At 38.6% G+C, this 22419-nt stretch overlaps 1 protein-coding gene across 2 annotated transcripts; it reads right to left on the bottom strand.

The window, feature by feature from the left end:
• Window positions 1–80: 80 nt before the first annotated feature.
• LOC117411384 (disintegrin and metalloproteinase domain-containing protein 17) lies at window positions 81–21885 on the bottom strand. 2 transcript variants are annotated; one of them, XR_009328964.1, is made up of 20 exons: window positions 21302–21885; window positions 19845–19980; window positions 13989–14122; window positions 13687–13775; window positions 13357–13522; window positions 11834–11970; window positions 11091–11177; window positions 10305–10418; window positions 9438–9582; window positions 9101–9189; window positions 8419–8571; window positions 7311–7510; window positions 6593–6696; window positions 6151–6294; window positions 5838–5965; window positions 5342–5420; window positions 4856–4944; window positions 4462–4518; window positions 2707–3726; window positions 81–1546 (listed from the first exon to the last, which is right to left on the bottom strand). XR_009328964.1 is itself a non-coding variant. In XM_034018810.3 (19 exons), the coding sequence occupies exons 1-19, from the start codon at window positions 21486–21488 to the stop codon at window positions 3376–3378; spliced, it is 2589 nt and encodes an 862-aa protein (XP_033874701.2). In that variant the 5' UTR covers window positions 21489–21885; the 3' UTR covers window positions 1785–3375. The 2 variants fall into 2 exon arrangements, 1 of the variants encoding a protein (XP_033874701.2); XM_034018810.3 differs by lacking the exon at window positions 81–1546 and having other exon boundaries at window positions 1785–3726.
• Window positions 21886–22419: the final 534 nt, after the last annotated feature.

The raw sequence follows: 22419 nt of genomic DNA, 5'->3' as shown, positions 1-22419 counted from the left end.
TTTGCCAGGAGGGCTTAGTTTTTCCTGCCTGTGGTGATTTTCTATGGCTTGTTACTGATAATAACTTCCACATATGTGTATATATTTAATACAAAAACAGCTCATTTAATAGCATACTGGCAAACATTTCTGCTTTTACAAGTAATTTATATTAATTACAGGGGAAGAGAGAAACCTGCACCAAATGCAGTGTTTTTTTAAAGCAGTATTTATACAGTATAGTGTAACTCTAAATGCCACAATGCTATTTCATGTGTTACGTGAAATTTCCCCCTTCATGAAAATTACCAATATTTGTTATTATTATTTGTTTATTTAGCAGACGCCTTTATCCAAGGCGACTTACAGAGACTAGGGTGTGTGAACTATGCATCAGCTGCAGAGTCACTTACAATTACGTCTCACCCGAAAGACGGAGCACAAGGAGGTTAAGTGACTTGCTCAGGGTCACACAGTGAGTCAGTGGCTGAGGTGGGATTTGAACCGGGGACCTCCTGGTTACAAGCCCTTTTCTTTAACCACTGGACCACACAGCCTCCAATATACCCATTTATTTATTTATATTTTTTTAAATGCAAGGGTAACAGGTGTAGATATTCTTAAAAATTGTGGGTCGGCTTGAAAGGGCCTGGCCATTCACAGCATGCAAGTCTGTCTTACTGTGTCCTCTTCAAAAGCAGGGTACAAACATCTAAGAAAGTACACATTTAAACCAGGTCGGGCTAAAGGACTCCTTTTAAAACAGAGGATTTGGGGGATCAGTGTGGCATTATGGTTTTACAAAGTAACACAAATATAAATTGTCCTCTCGCTGACCTGGGAATCTCTGGCACTGCTCTGGCCTAGTTCTCCTCCTACCTCTCCAACCACACTTACCAGGTAACCTGGCGTGGAACAACCTCCACACCTTGCCCTCTCTCAACAGGAGTCCCCCAAGGGTCAGTCTTGGGTCCTCTCCTGTTCTCTCTCTACCCCCGCTCCCTGGGCCCCCTCATCGCATCCTATGGTTTCTCATACCATTTCTATGCTGATGATGCTCAGATTTTCCTCTCCTTCCCCACGTCTGACTCCACCATCCCTCCCGTATCTCTACCTGTCTGTCTGCTATTTCCTCCTGGATGCACTCGCATCACCTCAAACTCAACTTCTCTAAATCTGACCTCCTTTTCTTTCCCTCCTCCTCCTCCCCCCCTCCTCTGATCTCTCTGTCTCTGTTCCTCTGGAATCTACCACACTCTCCCTCTTCCTCTGCTAAGAACCTCTGAGTCACCCTGGACCCCTGCCTCTCTTATTCCCAGCACATCTCCACTCTGGCACGCACTTGCCGATTCTTCCTGAGCAACATCCAAAGAATCCGACCCTTCCTCACAAACTACGCCACCCAGCTCCTGGTCCAGGTCTTGGTACTCTCCCGCCTAGACTACTGCAACTCCCTCCTGGCTGGCCTCCCTGCATCCGCCACCCGTCCGCTCCAGCTCATCCAGAATTCCGCTGCTCGCCTGGTGTTCTCTCTGCCTCGCTTCTCCCATGCAACTCCACTACTCGGCTGAATACAAAAAAACAAAAAAAACAGTGCTTTAAGAAGTTATTTAAGAACTTCTTAAAGCACTGTTTTTTGTTTTGTTTTTTTGTATTCAGCCGATGAAGGACTTGTAGTCTGAAAAGTCCTGATAATTGATTTGTAATCAATTATTCTACCTTTTTAAGTACCTGAAATATCCTTTTCTCTTTTTTCTTTATATATACATTATATACACACACAAACACACTACAAAACAACCAGGAATTGAAAGATAGTTTTAAAATTGGCATAAGATGCATCTGACATTTTATAAGAATCTTGACAACAACAGAACAGAGTGTACAATTACAATCAGCTGTAGACTACAGTAATATAATTCAACTTTGCAATGCTACTTCAAGATCATGGCATTATCCCAGAGATACGCATTTTTCACCAGTGCATGTATAGAGATGATTGTATCTGCAGTAACAGTGTTGTTCGTGCATTATGTAGATGTCCCTGATCGGAGTGGTCGTCCGCATTGTCATGCAGCAGAAAGGTTTTTTTTTTTTTTTTGCAGTTTAAAAAGGCACTAATCTGCAATTAGACATTGGTTATTATATTTGGAGGGTGCATTTGGCATTGAGAAACAGCCATAGAAAGGATTGTTCTACTTATGTGTTAAAATGCTTAATAATAATAAGACTTAATATGAAAGAATTACTTTTGTGTTATATTTCATTTTCTATCAAGCCTTTATTTGGCTGTTTCTCCAAAATATACAGTGACCCCATGTATTTGAACTACCAATAAAAGACTGTGTACAATAATATAACAGGCAGAATGAAAATCAATTATAAAAATAGTACACACAGTATGGAATGGGGGTGCTGACCATAATACCAGTCAGCAAGAACAGTTAAGGCAAACGAGTAGTCAGAGAATTGGCAAGAACAGTGTATATTTAATAAAGAAAAGAGGATTTTTTTTTTTAAATTTAATTCCCATTTCTGACTAAATACAGATTGTGCTGTATGGATAAATCACCACAGCTTTTCTTGTTAGACCAGTGCACTTAATATTAATCCCAGCTGACACAGCTGCTAGGCCTTTTTTGCCCGATAGCTGGTAGTTTCAAACATGTAAGACCTTGTGAAGTGGCTTTACATGTTTTACATTTATTGATTTATTCTGAATCTCACCGAGCATGAAAGATTCAGATAGTGGGTTTTTCCTTTATCCCAGTTCCATAATACAGGCCCACCAAACAAAGTAGATATCATACCTGAAACATATTAGCATAAACAATAAATGTAATTGCTGTTTCAATTCTTCTGTGGACAAACTACAGCTATGGCCAAAAGTTTTGCATCACCCTATAGAATGAACTAATTGTGCTTCATGAAGTCGAATGAAACCTGCTGAATAATGTTACATAAAAATAGTGAATTGCATAACGCTTTGTAATTTTCCATATACTTAATGAAAAACTGACAAATTGAAAAATGTGACATTTCGAAATCTAGCTTGAAATACCGTACTACTTGTATGGCATCCGGTAGACTTGCAATATCATTTTGTAGTTTCTTTGATTACATGATGTTAAATAGTAGGTGATGCAAAACTGTTGGTCATAGGTGCACATCAATTTGGAGACCCTTTATCCCGAATACACATTTTTTGTTGCATTTTTTTTTTTCCTTTACAAAACAAACTGTTGCTAACAAGTCACAGCCTAACAGACCAATTTTATTATATGTATATAGTAAAACCTGCATTATGTACATCACAGTTAAGCAAATATGTACACGTCCTCCAAACTAAAAGAAATGGTAAATAATAATGAAAGGCGGTGTTTGGCGAGTGCGAGGCTAGCACTCTGTCTCCTTGCTGTTGATGCGGGCTTGCCGCTGCAGTTTGAAGGACAGAGCCTTGCCGCTACGGGTCAGGGGGTTGTCGGTCAGGTCCTCGAAGGACTTGGTTGCCGTGCCGCTGTTGGGGAAGTCCTCTTGAAGCATGTCCTCGTCGAGGTGAGAGTCGCTGCTCGTGTCCTCCTGGATGGTGGCCATGCGTGGGAGGTCTGGTTTGGGTGCCACCGAAGCAGAAGGTGGCCCTGTGGCTAAGGGCTGTGTGTGCGAGGGCTGGAACCGGCCAACTGACTGGGAAGGGGGCTTCACAATGCGCACAGAGGCAGAGTCCATGCTGCTCAGCATCTCTGCGTTCTGCATGCAGGAGAAAACAAACAGAAAGAGCGAGAAATCCAGTTTAAAGCAGTAACATCTGCATTCCCACCAAGTGTTGTAATACACCACTACTGAAATAAACTGTACAAGAATTGTACTGTTTTATTTTGGTGCTACTACTTATCTTGTAAATTGAGCGTTTTATAACTGTAAATTAAAACAATTGCATCATATTCACTTTTTAAACCTCCAGCCATCTGATACAATTTGCCCAGAACAAAGCTACCATAAAATAGTTATATTTCAGCAAAACCTCCAGCATACACCAATCCAAGCTTTGTACAGGATAACAATGGTGTGCGCCAAATAGAGCTTTTTAAGAGACCTGTGCTCCCTATCAGTAACAAGACAATTCAAAGGGATTCAAAACCAAATCAGCAACCACTTTATTAAATCAAACATTAAAAAAGAGACCGTGTCCAATGAGTTGTCAAAAACAAAATAAACATACTGAATACAATAAAAAACTTAAATGGCTATTAAAATGTGACATATTGCTGCAATTGGTTTTTTTTCCCCTTCAGTTCTATAACTTTTTTATAGCCTTGTCAGTACATGTCCATCTTTATCACACAGCTGACAAATAGTTTATACAGCAAACTGTTAATACCACAAATAGATCTATTCAGTATTGATCAGCCGTCACTCATCCCTGAAGACTTTCGCCACCAGCCCCCCTATACAAGGGTTAATCAAGGGATTCTTGGAACTTACACTCGGATAGAAAAGCGATTTGGTGTTTTCCTCGTACTGCCTGTCGAGTCTCTTATCCTAGATGATGGAACACAAACAGTATGTAAAAACACAGTTTACACATACAAGGTCATAAATAACTTCATGGAACATAACCAGTTTGCATACATCACTGGATGGGTTTCTAAACTGGACTGAAAGCTTTTGGGGATCGATGGGGGAATAAAATGTGGTTAGCAGCTGAGCAGGTGTTCAAAGCTAGATCACCATCTAAAGCATATGCTCAAAACTAGTGGTGGTAGTGAGTAGATCCCAGTCAACTCAATTCAGCAGAAATATAGAGCCTCTATGGATTAGAAGACAGTCGAAGGAGTAAAGCAGTTATTTTTTTTATTGAATTTCAATCTGCACCTACCACACAATGGACGAGAATACTGAGAGGGATCCAGAAAATGAGAGAGAACACCACCACAGAACCCACAATATTATCTTCAAGGAATTTTGCTGCAGGAGATGAAAAACAAATCAGTTTAATGCCTGGGAAATGGTACAAGGCCACGATAAAAACCAAGCACAGACCACTTGCAACAGCTGTAGACACCACTGCTGTAGACACTTGGATATTCTAAACCTCACAGGTAGAACAGTCATTCTCTCACTAGTAGATGCAGCGATCATTACCTGGTAAGAATCCACATATGGAGCTGCCTGCTAAATCACTGCTATTGTCAATTACTGAATAGGTCATTCTCGCCATACCAGTGGGTACACCACAGTAAAGGTTCATGAGGAAGGAAAACATCTTTATAGGTGATGATTTAAATATTTTTTAATTTTAGTGCTATGGCACTTCACATTCATGCAAACAATCTTCTATTAAAACACACACATGACAACTCACCAAAAGTATTGATGTCAAGTTTTTCAATGAAATCCCAAAATCGCTCAACGGCATCCTGAACTTGCTTCATACATTTGCCCTGTAAGGAAAAGAATGAAGTCATGTTAGTATTTAAAAGTGATAATCAGGGTTTTAACTGTTGTTTTTCTTACCTGTTATTAGTACCAGCAATACCACTGGTCCCTTATTTCTTTTGGTTTTATATCTTTTGGTTTACTTGTATTTCACAATTTGTTTTAGAATATGCAGATATTTCAAGACAACGCTACAGATGAAAAGTTGCAGCAGGTTTCTGCTGCTTCCTGGTGCCTAATCATTTCATGTATAGTATAAAAGTTCTAGTTGCAACCAGACATAATCTATAGCAAAGGTACCAGAACAGAGTTGTATTAAAACACTGGTAATGGAACCTAGCTGAGAAATTCAAGGGTACTGTCTTTATACCCAAGACACACAAGAAAACCACACCTCTATATAATAAAGCACTGTCACTCACACTTCCGTCACAGAATCCTACAGTGCAGGGCTTTCCTTTGCGCAGGTACAAGAACTGTCCAAAATCTTCATAAGGCTTGCACACTCCATTTGTATCTCGGCAGCAAACTTTACAAGAGTTGTCTGTCTCTGTAAATACAGAAGGAAATAGCATTTCAGTTGTCAATATGTATACAGTCTATGAAACAAAGCTCAGGTTTTTTCAAGGTAGCTCAAACCGTTATGCATAGGGAGTCTATACTACATCAATATAAACAACTACTAAGATCTATGTGATTAATGCAAAGCCATTTTCAACTTAATGGTCCCCCTACCATTACAAGCACAAGACCTGAGCCCCTTGAGCCCCTTGAGCCCCTCACAAAACGGGATGCATTCCCCATGCTGGCACTTCCCCTTGTCCACACAGGTAATGCCATCGGCTGCATTAGCTGGAGGAGGACATTCACTGCTCGTGCCTGAAGATTTAAAAAAGATAAAGAAGGCAGTATGAGAAATGGTTTAAAGCAGGCTCTTCCACATACCTAGTGGCCTTGCTTGATAACAATAATGCAACACTAAGCATTGGATACATTTTAATACAAAGATCTACCACACAGCTGTTACACATAAGACAAGGCAACAAAGAGAAGGGCGAGCGTTGTCTGTGGACCTGCCATGTAAAGATGGGCCGTCACAGCTGGCTGCCCTGTTTTGTTGTAAAGGAATTTAACAATTCTGAAAACAGCTGCAGATCTGGCCACTGCGGTGACTGACCTGTGCAAGCAGACTCTCCTTTGCAGGTGGCATTGATGGCTTCTTGGCAAATCTTTCCAGCTTGGTCAAACTTGCACCCCTTGCAACAGGGACTGTTTCTGTCACTGGGGAAACAACAAAGAACAGTGGTGGTCGAAGTGCCACAAAGTCAAACTGGGTTTGTTAAATTACCATCAAGGAAAGGTTGTTTTCTTTTACGATACCCACAACCAAACTTTTAGCCAAAGGAATCACAGAATATAGCTGTGTACCAATATCTAAAAGTGTCAGGTCTTTAACATCTGGAAAACCAAACAGTCACATTACCCAAATATGGAAGCTGTGTTTCTGCAAGATTTTGCCTTGGGATTTTCCATAGCACTGATAATATGAAGATAGCATCTGAATATTATTAGGAGATATTAGCAGTTGAAGCAGCACTGGGATACTTAATAACTGCTCCATGGTGTAGTGCTGGCACCATTTCACTGTCTGATCAGTGATTCCATTGTGAAGTTATTTGAGGTCCTGCTTCTTTTATAGCTGTGATGAACCATGAATCATTCTGTTTTAATATGGGAGCAAGTAGTTGCTACACCGATAACTACTATGGTTATGAACAATCAGATATGGTTTTTGAGGTTGTTTTGTATATTTGTAAATTACAGACTGCAGGTTGCAGCCTGATGACATGACTGGAGATGAGAAGGTGTTTAGTGGGTTAGCAGGAGACCCTTACCTGCACTGCACATTGGGTCTGAACTTGCAGCTGGATGTGCAGCAGGTGTCGTCGTTCAAGTGCACGATCCCTGGGTCACATTCCTCTTCCTCGTCCACGCGAGAGTTGCCACACACTCTGTTGTTTCTCTCTTTGAAGCAATCAGAAGCCTTGCTGCTCAGAGTCTTGGCAATTGACTTAATGCTGCATTCGGAAAATCTCTGGGGGTTGGGGGACAAGCAAAAACCATTGCATTACACCGGCAACATCTGAAATTGTTATGTTTTGTATATACTTCTGTAGTCTCAAATTTCATTCCTCTCATGAGTTTTATTACCACCATCAACCCGGGTGTCCAGGTGTCACTATTGTGTGCCACTTCCTATTGTTCTAAGCTGTTGATACATAAATGATTTGACGTCCAAGATCGACCTTGCCTCCTCCAATAGCTGTGAACAGCCCAGAGAAAAGGGTATTCTTCATGGAGCGATGGGATACAAGTAGAGAAAACACAAAAAAGCAGATTTTTTTTTCTTCCTCTAAGTAGTAGATAAAAGACTTTCTATCAAAACACTACTTAGTTGAAAACTAATATCCCAGTATATGCTTTCCAGGATGAAATTTTCTCTTAACTGAAAACGCAAATTAAAGAAAAGCTATTTGCAATGCTTGTTAATTTACTAGAATGGTCCATTATTCCTACTTGACAATAGAAACGTAGCCCAGAATGTTTGTCAGCAAGTTCTTTAAAATCAGCGGGTTGCTCGACTAACGTTATCCCTTCATTCCACTGTACATGGACATTGCTGAATTCAGCCATCTTGATAAAGTGTCTTCATAGAAATAAGAGCCAGCGCAATCTTTGGATGAAATTTCTATTTGTTTTGCTGGAAATACACTGCAGAGGGTCCTGCACCTTACTAATATAGAGACACTGGGGCTGATCTACTTTACATTGCAGATGTCTGACAATATTTGAGTAATTTCAATAAGAACCACTCGGAAAGATTGGAAAAATCATAAAAAGCTAGGGGAACACTAAAACATGCAATTTGAAGCTGCTTACTCCAAGTTTACTGTACTAGTGAATCTGACTCAATGCACACACGCATGACAGTGGAGAAAGTACCTTGTTATTCTCATGATCTCCGCTGACTGCGATGGGGTACATCAAATACTTCCCTCCATTGTCATCACTGGGGGCACAGTGTAAGAGGTTATCAGGGTCATGCTCAGCTCCGAAGTTGTGGCCCAGCTCATGAGTTGTAACCAAGTCTGCTTCCTGTTCAAAAAGACACATCCAAGTCATTGGAATTCCAAACTATTGGGCAGGAGGGTCATTCTTCACTGGGCTGCAATACACCAATCTCAGTGAGGCAGCTCTTCACCATTCAAACTGAAAAATGTAATTATAGAAAAAACAACAGTAGATTGTACAAACTGAAACAATTAGAAAATGTTGATGAAAAGTATACACCTCTACAACAGTATTACAATATCAATTTTGTTATATATATATATTATATATATATATATATATATATATATATATATATATATATATATATATAATATATATACACACACACACACACACACACACATACATACAGTAGTTATGTTGCATTTTTATTTTCTTAACTAAATAAAATGATGATTGTAAAAAATTCAAAAATCTTATTCTCTCTGTCTATACTGACTTTGTATTGAAATGCAACACATAAAATAACAAAATATGCTGAACATGTTTGATCCACTTTCTGTTGTGTTTACTATGATGTACACCGTCTGTTTGCATCAGTTTAACTAACCTTGGTAAGAATGGTTTTCCCATAGTTCTTGGTGCTGGTCAAGCCTGTGTTCAAGTAGATGGATTTCCCCAAAGCTTTCAAATTGTAAGCTTGGGGGGGGGGGGGGGGGGGCGGGAGAAAGGTGCAAGAAACTTAGACAATTTATATAAAATACACAATCACATGTGAAAAATGGTTACCTTTAAAGGACTACAAGTAGACTACATTGCTCGCACACCCTCTATGCTGGTGACCGTGTGGAGAAGCACACATGGCCACTTCTTGTGCTCTCATGTACTGAACAGAATGGACTTCAGTCTCCAGTGCTGCCATAACATAAAACTTGCTTCCTTATTACCTTTAGGACAGATGCCTCCAAGTGCATGTGTTTTCGGAGACCCAACATATGCCAGTCCCAGGGTTCCCTGGTCAAAATCTTGGTATGTGAACAGATGGGCAAGGCAGACATTGGAGGCCTGGTCTGCAATATCTATACTAAATTGCTGAATACAAAAACAGATGAAAAACATTATACAAGGTACAAAGCCAAGGGTTTAAACAAAACAAAAAAAGAAGAAGATTTGAGTTTAATAAAGGAAGTTTAGAGATTAAACAGGAAGTTAGTAAATGACCTGGTACATTCTGCAGCAGTGGTTCTAAATAGCTGGTACAAGGAACCAGACCATAAGGCTACAAGAATGCTCGGTTCTAGGACAGAGTAAAACAAAAATGCTACTGCGGAAGTATTTTTTTTTCCCTGTGAAAAAATTTGAACATGATACTCCTTAACTATGCTGTATTTCCCAAAATGCTTTTGCAAATCTGAAGGTAATTGAACTGGGACCTTTGTTGGAAATGAATACTGCAAATAGAAGGTCACTGAATTTTTTTTAATGATATTGAGCATGTTACAAATAAACAAACCAGCCCACACACAGTGTTGTAATTGGTCAATTCATCTGCCTACAGATTGAAAAACGCCCATTTATCTGACAGCTAGACTTTGCAGTTATACATATCAGCTATCTTACAGGAGACTACTGGTAATATTGGAGCTAGAACCAATGAAAACTATTACTGACATCAAAAAAAGTACACATTTCCTTTAATTGAGATTTGATGCCACTTTTGACAAAGAACAAGTAGATTTAAAAGGCATTAAAATCACTCTAAACTAAAACACATGAACCCAAAACCTATAATATTCCAGTTTAGACTGGCTAACCTCCAACAGTAGCTTCACATCCCATGCGTCCTTCTGTTCATCCGGAGCGCTCCGATTCATATTATAATGCTTTTCGCCCTTTTTAGTGTGAGTGGGATGTTTGTTGACAATAATCTAAAATTATGGTTTAAAAAAAGAAAAAAAAAAAAAAATAATGAAAAAACCTTTGTATCTTCAAGAAAACATATTTTGAAATCTCTCCCAGAAAGACTGCAACATGCATACACTTCACACGTTTCCTAAGGACCAAATCATTTTTGTTGTTCCTAATACCAAACAGAAGGGAGCATATTTGAGATTGTCTAATATACAGTCTTCCATGAAATTTCAAGATTAAAACACTTTCACAAAAGTGACATTATCAGGTCAAAGTACAAAAAAAAAAAAAAAAAAAAATTTAATACATTTTAACTTTCCTAAACAATAGTGGAGTTGTAAGTCTTATACACCTTTATTATTATCTTAAATATAAAACATTGATTTATCCGATTGGTTTTATTCTGTTTCCATGTACTGTGAAACCTCAATAATCTGAAGCTGTTCATAAAAATCGATATGTTTGAATAATTTTATTACTGCACTACTGTAAAATTGTTAACATTACATTTCGCATTGGGAAACCTCCAAAAATAATTCCAATAAACCCCAAGAACATTAAACTATGTAATGTACAGTACTGACATTTTGGATTTCTTCTATGGGAAAGTGAAAACAGGAATCCCTTAAAGGATTTATAAGCTTTCATGAACAATAGGGAATGATCAGTAAAGTGCTCCTATTACAGACCTGTTCTATTTGCACACCGTATCCTTGCATATTATAGTCCCAGGTTGTGTTTCTATAAATGTCATCCACTCGATCAATTAGTTCAATCTGTAAGGGGGAAAAAACAAGACTTGATTTAGTATCAGACATGTTTCAAAAGTACAAAAAATAATTCTATAGCTACAGCCACAAAAGAGCCAATTATTATTTTACGGTACCCAGTTTTGCACCAATCGAAAAATATCAGGGTACCGCACAGGAAGCCAACATCTAAGGGTCTTTATCTCTAAGGTGTTTATCTTCAATCATATGAACATAAAATGGATTCCATATTAGGTCACAGATCAAACTTAGATTTTGCCCAATGAGATTCAAATGGTTTATGAGGTGTTAGCAGTTAAAATACAAGAAGATAGAAGAACCCCCCAAGTGGATGCATAATAACAGATACGTGTGCTCTGTCAGAACAAGTGTAGGAGGCTGTGTGGTCCACTGGTTAAAGAAAAGGGCTTATAACCAGGAGGTCCCCGGTTCAAATCCCACCTCAGCCACTGACTCATTGTGTGACCCTGAGCAAGTCACTTAACCTCCTTGTGCTCCGTCTTTCGGGTGAGGCGTAATTGTAAGTGACTCTGCAGCTGATGCATAGTTCACACACCCTAGTTTCTGTAAGTCGCCTTGGATAAAGGTGTCTGCTAAATAAACAAATAATAAAAGTGTTGCTCCTGCATAGGTACAGGATTGGTGTATTCTGGGGGTCTTACAAGGTAGTTGATAGTGGTGCTCTCCTCGCTGCGCCCCATGTTTTGGAAGAAGCGGTAGTCGGCCACCACCAACAGCTTACAGGTATTCTTCTTGGGATCAGGGGTGCTTTTCTGCCTTTTCTCTCTATGGAGATGCTCTGCACAGAAACACACACAAGTTATGACAGGGGAATAGAACAAAGATACAACTCTAGTCGTAGTTTTAACTGCATTTATATATATATATCTATATATATAAAAAATAATAATAATAAACAGATTTAATGTATTTCTGCTGAACTGCAGTAAAATTCCCACACAGAAGATAGTTAGAATTAAAAACATACGTTGTATAGTTTGTTCAAATAAAAATAAAAATGTACAAAGAAAATACTTCAGGATACAGCCAAGCTTGTGTCTTTTCAGTAATATTGTCTCAATACAATAACTGCCTATTTACAGTAAACACTGCCCATGCCCTCTATAAAAATATAAGATAAAATAAAATATATATATATATTTACACTGCTCTACTATTGTGGGGTTGTCATAATAATTGCACATACAGCAATGTACCTATTAAAAAAACCATTGGAATTGTATTTCAATCCTATTTCACTGAAGCAGGGCTGTATACAAGCTTGGGGTTTCTCAGTATTTAAACACTAAGCAAAGCAGATTCAATCATTCAAAACTAAAATAGCATTTGCTCCAGTGCGAAGTTTGCACCACTTGAAATAAAACAAAGACTTAGCATATTAATGCAAATATAAGCAAACAAGCCATAGTTTCCCCCAAAGGAATAAATAGCTAATGCTTAACAGTTGCAAAATCTGCACATCACTATTTTGTCACCGTCAGCTGCATACATCCCCTCATGCTCAAATTCCTTGCAACGTTGTTTAATTGTTATGCACAGTTTAGGCATTTTAGAAACAAATGTCTCTTCTCTCCATCACAATTTGAATTCCAAATTATACATCTACGCAAGTGCTAGTCAGAGCTTCCGTTTCCCTTCAGACCGTGTCTATGGTAACGGCTGAGCCTTGATAACTATGCAAGTACTTATTTTCAGTATTTTTTTGTATAAACCTCCCGATTTAAAAATGTAAATCTGTTTGCTTTATAATGATTTTTTGTTTTATTTCATTTTATATGTTGCATTTTTGTTTTATTGTGTGCTATTTCGTATTTGCGAAAAACACAGGGTTCTAAAAGCATTAGCAACACACACCAATCCGTCGCTGAGAATCTATAAGCAGAGATGAACTCACTGAATAGCCCAGTTTTCATGAGCTTTACTTGCAATAAACTAGATTAGATGCTGTGCCTGCCTAATCAATAACTTGACAAAACACCTTTGAAATGGGTTTTTATCAATCACGGATATAGATTTATGTTATTAAAGAAAAGACAACAGAATTGTTTTGCTTACAACAAATACAAAATGATTTAAATAATGTTACTTTATTAAAATTAACCAGCGAGTACAACACAAGCTTAAGGGAGCAGAAATGACCATCAACTCTTCAAAAGACACCAACCTTTTCTGTCTGCCTCTGCTTCCCTGTACCACTCTGGCAGCAACCCATCTGTTTTAACAGAACCACAGACACTGGGGGAATGCAGACGCCCAATATCTCGGATATCCTCTGATTTGTACACCAGCATTCTGCCATCAGGTGTTGAGTTAACATATCTCCAAAGAGGCTGGGAAGAGCAGACACGGGAATGCCATTAGAGCAGATATGTATCCAGTGTCATGCTATTAAAAGATACTGAGTTGCATAGGTTATCTTGGGTAAAGGGTTGTAATGAGTTACCTGTATATTAAACACAATACAAAAACAACATTCAGAAATGAAACTGCATACCTCTATGTTATACTCTCCTTCATCTGTAAGAATGTGGGCTGTGAAGTCAGTATCATCGATGTGCGCTTGCACTCGAGAGTCCTGTTCCCCTTTAAAAGAAACAACAGCCAAAATTATTAAGAGAAGAAATATAATTCATTATGCCGGTTTGAACCCTTTATATTCACTGCTTTCAGGCGACACATACGCGTTACTGGCTTGCTGGAGACCCAGAGATAATATAAAGCCAATTGTGAATGCATTTGTTACGAAGGGTCACACAAAACTTTTGTTCTGAAATGCAAATAAAGTGAACTGCTAACCAACAACGTGTCCAGTAAAGAAGTTCTGCCACTGGACGGGATAGATTTCTTCTTTGCCATTTTCATCTACCACCACTGCTGTAAAGTTTTCTGAAAAGTGGTAGGGGCTTGATGTCAAATAAAGTTTGAAATGTCTGGAAAAGAAAAAGGAGAGACAAAAACAGAACTGAATTAAACTGGGCATTTAAAACAAAATACAAGACATCTGGATTTCATAATCAGTTACCTTACTATACAATTTAAAATGACTGTTTTATTATAGGAATATTTATACTAAAGCATTATAATAATAATAATAATAATAATCATTTATTTCTTAGCAGACGCCCTTATCCAGGGCGACTTACAAGTTATCACATTATTTTTACATACAATTACCCATTTATACAGTTGGGTTTTTTACTGGAGCAATCTAGGTAAAAGTACCTTGCTCAAGGGTACAGCAGCAGTGTCCCCACCGGGGATTGAACCCATGACCCTCCGGTCAAGAGTCCAGAGCCCTAACCACTACTCCCCAATTAGTGTTGATGCACAGCAGTGTGCTTTGTATCAAGATAATAGAATATACCAGATCCAGATAAAACTGCACATTTGCATAAATGGTTAAAATATTACACCACTTGTTTACCGTTAATGTTCATCTTATATGGGATGGTGAAAAATATTACCTTAGACCTCCATTAACGAAAACCGCAGAATATTTTATCTAACTAGCATTGTAAAAGCAATTTAGTTTTCCTTAAAGACCCACTGACACTGGTCCAAACTACTTTTAAAAAACACACAATGTATGACTAACAAGTATTCCCAAACGGGATTTAAAATTTATTATTTATTTCTTAGCAGACGCCCTTATCCAGGGCGACTTACAATTGTTACAAGATATCACATTATACATTATTTCACATTATACAGATATCACATTATTTTTACATACAATTACCCATTTATACAGTTGGGTTTTTTTTTTTTATTGGAGCAATCTAGGTAAAGTACCTTGCTCAAGGGTACAACAGCAGTGTCCCCCACTGGGGATTGAACCCATAACCCTCTGGTCAAGAGTCCAGAGCCCTAACCACTACTCCACACTGCTGCCCTAAAATTGTTGGCAATGATCTAGTTTTTTTAATAAAATGCAAATTTTAATGTGACTGACGCAACATCCCTTCTCGGTTTTTAAGCGGCTGGAAGATACCGGAAGTGATGTAACACAGGGAGAAGGTGTATGAACGAATACATACATTTTGATAGAGACAGGCCACTTTTTAAAATTTTTTCATATTTGTATTGTAGCTCGTTGTTCCAATCAGGCAAACAAAAAACGAAATATTAGTATACATAATTTCCCCCAAGACAAAAAAATGCAACGTATATGGGAGAAACACATTTTAAAAACCAGAGGAAAGTGGTGTATGTCGTCACGGAAGTATACCTATGTAGTGCGCATTTTGCGCCAAATTGTTTTGAAGAGATCCCAAATATGATGGCAGAGATGGGCATAGATGTGAAAAGAATAAGATTTTAAAACCTACCGCTGTTCCAACTATTTAATAAAAAAGGTACTGTGGGTCCCCAAACAAAAGACCACCTGGAAGTTGGTGACTTATTCCCGGTTCCTTATTTGCGATGTAGTTGACAAAGCAGCGCGTCCTTTTTCTGTGTGTTTTAACTCACTTACACATCTTCCTCAATTAATATATTTCTACTATTTCACAAATAATCGCTCCTTTAAAAAAAAAAAAAAAAAAATATTAATAACAAATCTGTAACAGCAGCATAGCGGTACCCTATATTACCCGCTTGTTTCGCCCCATTTACCCCCCTTAGACGGCTTGCTCACTAAATATCAAGGTATGCCTAGATAGGTTATAACACCCTCTTTGCAAAGCCACTAAAGATTTTAGTGAGCAAGCCGTACCCCACGATCAGCAGCACCCCAAAGTGTAGCCCATTATAACCTATACAGAACGCATGGGGGCACGTCTTTGGATGCCCGGTGTACCCCCTTAGACAGCTTGCTCACTAAATTTCGGGCTATCCCTAGATAGGTTATAACACCCTCTTTGCATTAGGACAGTATTTTGACTTTTGAGATTATCTTCAAACCGTTAGTACCTTTTAAACCTTACAGTGGTGTATTTATATACAGTGCCTTGCAAAAGTATTCGGCCCCCTTGAACTTTGCGACCTTTTGCCACATTTCAGGCTTCAAACATAAAGATATGAAACTGTAATTTTTTGTGAAGAATCAACAACAAGTGGGACACAATCATGAAGTGGAACGAAATTTATTGGATATTTCAAACTTTTTTAACAAATAAAAAACTGAAAAATTGGGCGTGCAAAATTATTCAGCCCCTTTACTTTCAGTGCAGCAAACTCTCTCCAGAAGTTCAGTGAGGATCTCTGAATGATCCAATGTTGACCTAAATGACTAATGATGATAAATAGAATCCACCTGTGTGTAATCAAGTCTCCGTATAAATGCACCTGCACTGTGATAGTCTCAGAGGTCAGTTTAAAGCGCAGAGAGCATCATGAAGAACAAGGAACACACCAGGCAGGTCCGAGATACTGTTGTGGAGAAGTTTAAAGCCTGATTTGGATACAAAAAGATTTCCCAAGCTTTAAACATCCCAAGGAGCACTGTGCAAGCGATAATATTGAAATGGAAGGAGTATCAGACCACTGCAAATCTACCAAGACCTGGCCGTCCCTCTAAACTTTCAGCTCATACAAGGAGAAGACTGATCAGAGATGCAGCCAAGAGGCCCATGATCACTCTGGATGAACTGCAGAGATCTACAGCTGAGGTGGGAGACTCTGTCCATAGGACAACAATCAGTCGTATACTGCACAAATCTGGCCTTTATGGAAGAGTGGCAAGAAGAAAGCCATTTCTTAAAGATATCCATAAAAAGTGTTGTTTACAGTTTGCCACAAGCCACCTGGGAGACACACCAAACATGTGGAAGAAGGTGCTCTGGTCAGATGAAACCAAAATCGAACTTTTTGGCAACAATGCAAAACGTTATGTTTGGCGTAAAAGCAACACAGCTCATCACCCTGAACACACCATCCCCACTGTCAAACATGGTGGTGGCAGCATCATGGTTTGGGCCTGCTTTTCTTCAGCAGGGACAGGGAAGATGGTTAAAATTGATGGGAAGATGGATGGAGCCAAATACAGGACCATTCTGGAAGAAAACCTGATGGAGTCTGCAAAAGACCTGAGACTGGGACGGAGATTTGTCTTCCAACAAGACAATGATCCAAAACATAAAGCAAAATCTACAATGGAATGGTTCACAAATAAACATATCCAGGTGTTAGAATGGCCAAGTCAAAGTCCAGACCTGAATCCAATCGAGAATCTGTGGAAAGAACTGAAAACTGCTGTTCACAAATGCTCTCCATCCAACCTCACTGAGCTCGAGCTGTTTTGCAAGGAGGAATGGGCAAAAATTTCAGTCTCTCGATGTGCAAAACTGATAGAGACATACCCCAAGTGACTTACAGCTGTAATCGCAGCAAAAGGTGGCGCTACAAAGTATTAACTTAAGGGGGCTGAATAATTTTGCATGCCCAATTTTTCAGTTTTCTATTTGTTAAAAAAGTTTGAAATATCCAATAAATTTCGTTCCACTTCATGATTGTGTCCCACTTGTTGTTGATTCTTCACAAAAAATTACAGTTTCATATCTTTATGTTTGAAGCCTGAAATGTGGCAAAAGGTCGCAAAGTTCAAGGGGGCCGAATACTTTCGCAAGGCACTGTATATATGAATACACCACTGTAAGGTTTAAAAGGTACTAACGGTTTGAAGATAATCTCAAAAGTCAAAATACTGTCCTAATGCAAAGAGGGTGTTATAACCTATCTAGGGATAGCCCGAAATTTAGTGAGCAAGCCGTCTAAGGGGGTACGCCGGGCATCCAAAGACGTGCCCCCATGCGTTCTGTATAGGTTATAATGGGCTACACTTTGGGGTGCTGCTGTTCGTGGGGTAAGGCTTGCTCACTAAAATCTTTAGTGTTTTTACAAAGAGGGTGTTATAACCTATCTAGGCATACCTCGATATTTAGTGAGCAAGCCGTCTAAGGGGGGTAAATGGGGCGAAACAAGCGGGTAATATAGGGTACCGCTATGCTGCTGTTAAAGATTTGTTATTAATATTTTAGTTTTTTTTTTTTTTTTTTAAAGGAGCGATTATTTGTTAAATAGTAGAAATATATTAATTGAGGAAGATGTGTAAGTGAGTTAAAACACACAGAAAAAGGACGCGCTGCTTTGTCAACTACATCGCAAATAAGGAACCGGGAATAAGTAACCAACTTCCAGGTGGTAAACAAAACGACCAAGACCATCGAAGGCGATTGAGAAACGGGAGAAGTCTCGGGTAAGTTTTGCATTAACTCTACTACTAGCAATTTGTTTTTAGTTTTTCAGAAAAAAATACAGTGCAAGCACAGGGTCTTTAAGCACAATGTGCAATATAATGATGTAATATATAAATTTGGTAATATAAAAACAACTTTCAAGTTTTGTGTAGCAGTTTCAGTTTCTAAACTGGTTGCTAAGCAACCTGGCTCAGAGATTTTAGTATGTCAATGCCACAATAAACTGTCAGTGAAATACAGTATTAAGAACCATTCATTAAAAAAAAAACCCATGGTATTGAAATAATATTTCATAAACGTTCAGGGAGTATCCATCATTTATTTATTAAGAATCGTAGTATTGTACCCCTTCAACGTAGTGCCGAAGCAGAACCTCCAAAATAATAGCTGCTATGGCCAAATCGTAGCCATTGGCATCTCTGCATTATGATTAGGGGTAATAATCATAAAAACCAAAAATGTGCACATCCTTAATATACTGCACATATGTATATATAGAGAGCGATATGTTAAATACATGCCAGTAGCAATCCACAGCGTTGGGTTATTCTGAATATCAGTAATTCATGTATCAATATTGTTAACTAAAGGACTGACATAACTATACAATTATGGGTAATACGAAATATTTTAAGTATCCATCTATGTTAAATGTAAGGGTTTTTATTAACCATTCACATTGCCAAGACGCTGATTCTCCGGACATCTGCTGTCCCTCTGGTCCGTCCGCGTTGGTGTTGTTGGAGTCTCTCTCCGAGTTTGACCCTTCTGATTCAGAGGCATACGGCTCGAATTTATAAGGGAGACAATCCCTGTTTTCTCTCTCTACGTCAGATCCATCACTACATGATTCATATTCATAAGAGGTGTCTGAAACTGATAAAATGAGGCTCCTCTCACTTTCACTGTCGCTGTCAGCCATACTGGCAGATGCAAGGAGCCTTTGGGTATCTCCCTCTGTGACGTCACAGTCTCGTGGCCTCAAACCAGGAAATGGAGATCTCCCTCTGTGTATTTCTGGGTATTACTTGATTAACTGTAGCGCGATTAAACATAACTTGGTAAAATGAATGTGATTATATGTTCAAGTGAGACCTGTTAATATTATTTTTTATGTTTTTGGTAAAAGTCAAATTTCATGTCATAGGCTCTTTAAAATTGTAACCCTGTACTATTACTGGACAGCCATCGGAGTAAGAGTTTTTTTTAACTGGCTTTGCAGAAGTATACACATATATATGTTTCCAATAGATTTGAAATACATACCGAGGCAGACAAAAAACACAAACATATCCTGCCGTCTGGGAATCTATGTGGTCTTTTAAAATCAAAACAATGAATATCCATCTCCTATTGTGACTGATGGCTGATCATAGAGGACATGTTCACCTTCAGTTCAAGTTATAGTCACAACAAAAATAATATAAATGCATGTCAATGAATTGCACCAGGTTACCTGTTCAGGGCTGTGAAGCTCAGCAACCGTTCAATGTGGGACTCAGGCTGCAAGTCTCTTTTTCTCACAGAGTGCTGGCGGACACTGGCCAGTGAGATAACATCATAGTCTGATAATACGGAGCTGAGCTGCGATTCTGAAAGAGAGAGCAGGTGTTAGTATCATGAAGGATATACTCGTGGATATCTGATAAATATCTCATTAAAACAGTAACAGTGGCCACTATACAAAACGAAGGACTTCATCTCTTTAAAAAATGCTGATACAGCAGTTTGTTCCCTTCCCCTTGTCCAACCCCCCTACTGGGTAGCCACTCAGCAGAAGAGGTTTATTTGTTGTAAAACCCCATAACGTGTGCGAAGTAATGTAATTAAAAAGTAAGGCTGGCACCAAACTAGGCTCAGCAAACCGCATCAAATCCAATTTCTGGTTTCATGCCAAAATGTAATTGTATTTGCCAGAATGATACGCTTTAACCAGTCACTTCAATCAGATTCGAGTTAAGTAGAGGATTTTTTTTTTTGAAAACTTAAATGTAGCGATTCTCTGATAGCAAGACATCCTAATATAGTAACTCGAATGCTAGAGTGCTGTTTCTGCTGATGAGAAACATTGCAACACATTTGCTTATTTAAATCGCATGAACCTTAGTTTCCCTCAACAATCCTAGAATTCAGTTTTCAAATCTGTAGTTTAGATGTGGAACAATTTAAATACAGGAATTCGCAAATAACAATAATACAGAAGCAAACATGAAGAAAATGGAGGAGAAGGTGCCTTGCGCGTTTATGAGATCTTGTCTTTGAGTCAGATTGTATTAGTCACTCAGTTTCCGTACACTGTCATTGTGAAACTGACGAGTCAATGGTGAGATTTTACTTCTACTTTTTATTCTAACTTACAAAGTTATCTTTAAAGTCTAAGAGAGTCTCAGCTCATCGTGGGCTTTGTGGATTTCGTACATTTTAAATAAACTCATTAACAAATAAATAGCCGCTGATGACTTTGCCACGTTTGCCAAACAATAGCCCAGCATGTATTTTTCCAGTTCGTGAATTATTAGTACAGTAAAACGTCAATGTGATTGTCAATTACAACGTGAACTAATGTATACATAGCCCTCATCCTAGGTTAGAAAAGTATCCTTAAAACATTCCAAACTTCCTGCTGCACTGTTTAACAAGCAACTTAACTTCCTAAACACACACACCCGCACATACCGGGACAAAAGGAAAAACAGTTTCGCTCCCCTCACCCAAACAACATAATTTACTCATCCAGGCTTCTGTACCAACATGTATTTATTAGTAGTTAGACGATCTCATTTATCAATTCCCTCACCAAAAACAAAACAATGCAGGCCTGTAAAACAACAAGCAAAAACTGTTTTTTTTTTTTGTTGTTTTGTTTTGTTTTAAAGAAAAACAGCCAATATTTCTAACCCTCCCTATACTCACCCAACTCGTGGTCGTTTTCCAATATTGCGGACTCCACGGGACTTATAGCTCCATCTACCCAAAAGACAGAAGTCAGAAGTAAAAACGAAGTTAAAAGCAGTGTCATCGGGGCATTGACAGGCGCGACAAAGCTGGCCTGAAGCCGTTTCACTTCAGCACAGGCTCCTCCAGTTTTTCTTTTCAACATTGCGTTGAGATGTTAATTCTGTCCAATATAGATGGCTTTCACCAATATATAATACTGACACTTTCTAAAGATTTATCTAGCTCGATTTATTTTCACTCCCATAACTAGCCACGATTTCTGCGGTGGATACTACTGCTGTGAAACGACCACTACCCGTACGTCCATTGAAGGCGCCCACACCCGGAAGTACTGCGTGTGGAAGGATGAGAAAGCGCTCTCTGGCTGGGATTTCAGTTATAATATCATAGTGTTATTTATATGGTTCGAGCGTGCCATGAGTGTTATATGAAATATTCTTATGGTCCTGGAGATGGCTGACGAGAGTTGTCAATACAAGTTTTGTAAATTGTAGATAGTACTACTTTGCTGTGAAACGATTCGATGTGTAGACTCGACACCGGATGTGCTATCTATATACAATTAAACATTTAGTTGTCTTTTGTTGGTATAATGCTAAAAATAATTTTAGTACCGTTAACTTCTTAAGAAGCGTGACAAAATGCGACCCTTTATCGAACTACAAATGTGGTGGGGGTGGGGCATTCTCTCCCGTAAATGAACTGTTAATAATGTTGTGAAATCTCAGTATTCTAGTGTAAACAGTATAGATGCCATTTGTATATGCAAGCAACGTAATTCTAACCCACTTGGATATATCTAAATGTGGGCCTTAATCTTCAGATCAGAAAACAAACTTCTTACATCTTAGCACTAGCAATACAGTGGTAGAAAACAAATAGGAGGTAAAGAATGTGTATTTATACAGGAGTGCAAACTGGTGTATGTCAGCGGTAAAAAAAAGTTAATATATGTACTGCTACAACCTCAAAGGGTGCATGTTTCAGTGTTAAAAGCTTTACTAGACAGTAGCTTTTCCATAAACAAACAACTTTCTCCACTGAAGGACATACAACCAATGTCTTTGTGAACA

Source organism: Acipenser ruthenus, chromosome 6 (assembly GCF_902713425.1).
Source record: "Acipenser ruthenus chromosome 6, fAciRut3.2 maternal haplotype, whole genome shotgun sequence".
NCBI classification, from domain to species: domain Eukaryota; kingdom Metazoa; phylum Chordata; class Actinopteri; order Acipenseriformes; family Acipenseridae; genus Acipenser; species Acipenser ruthenus.
Note: the sequence above shows the minus strand (reverse complement) of the source record. Positions and strands in the feature narration are given on the sequence as shown.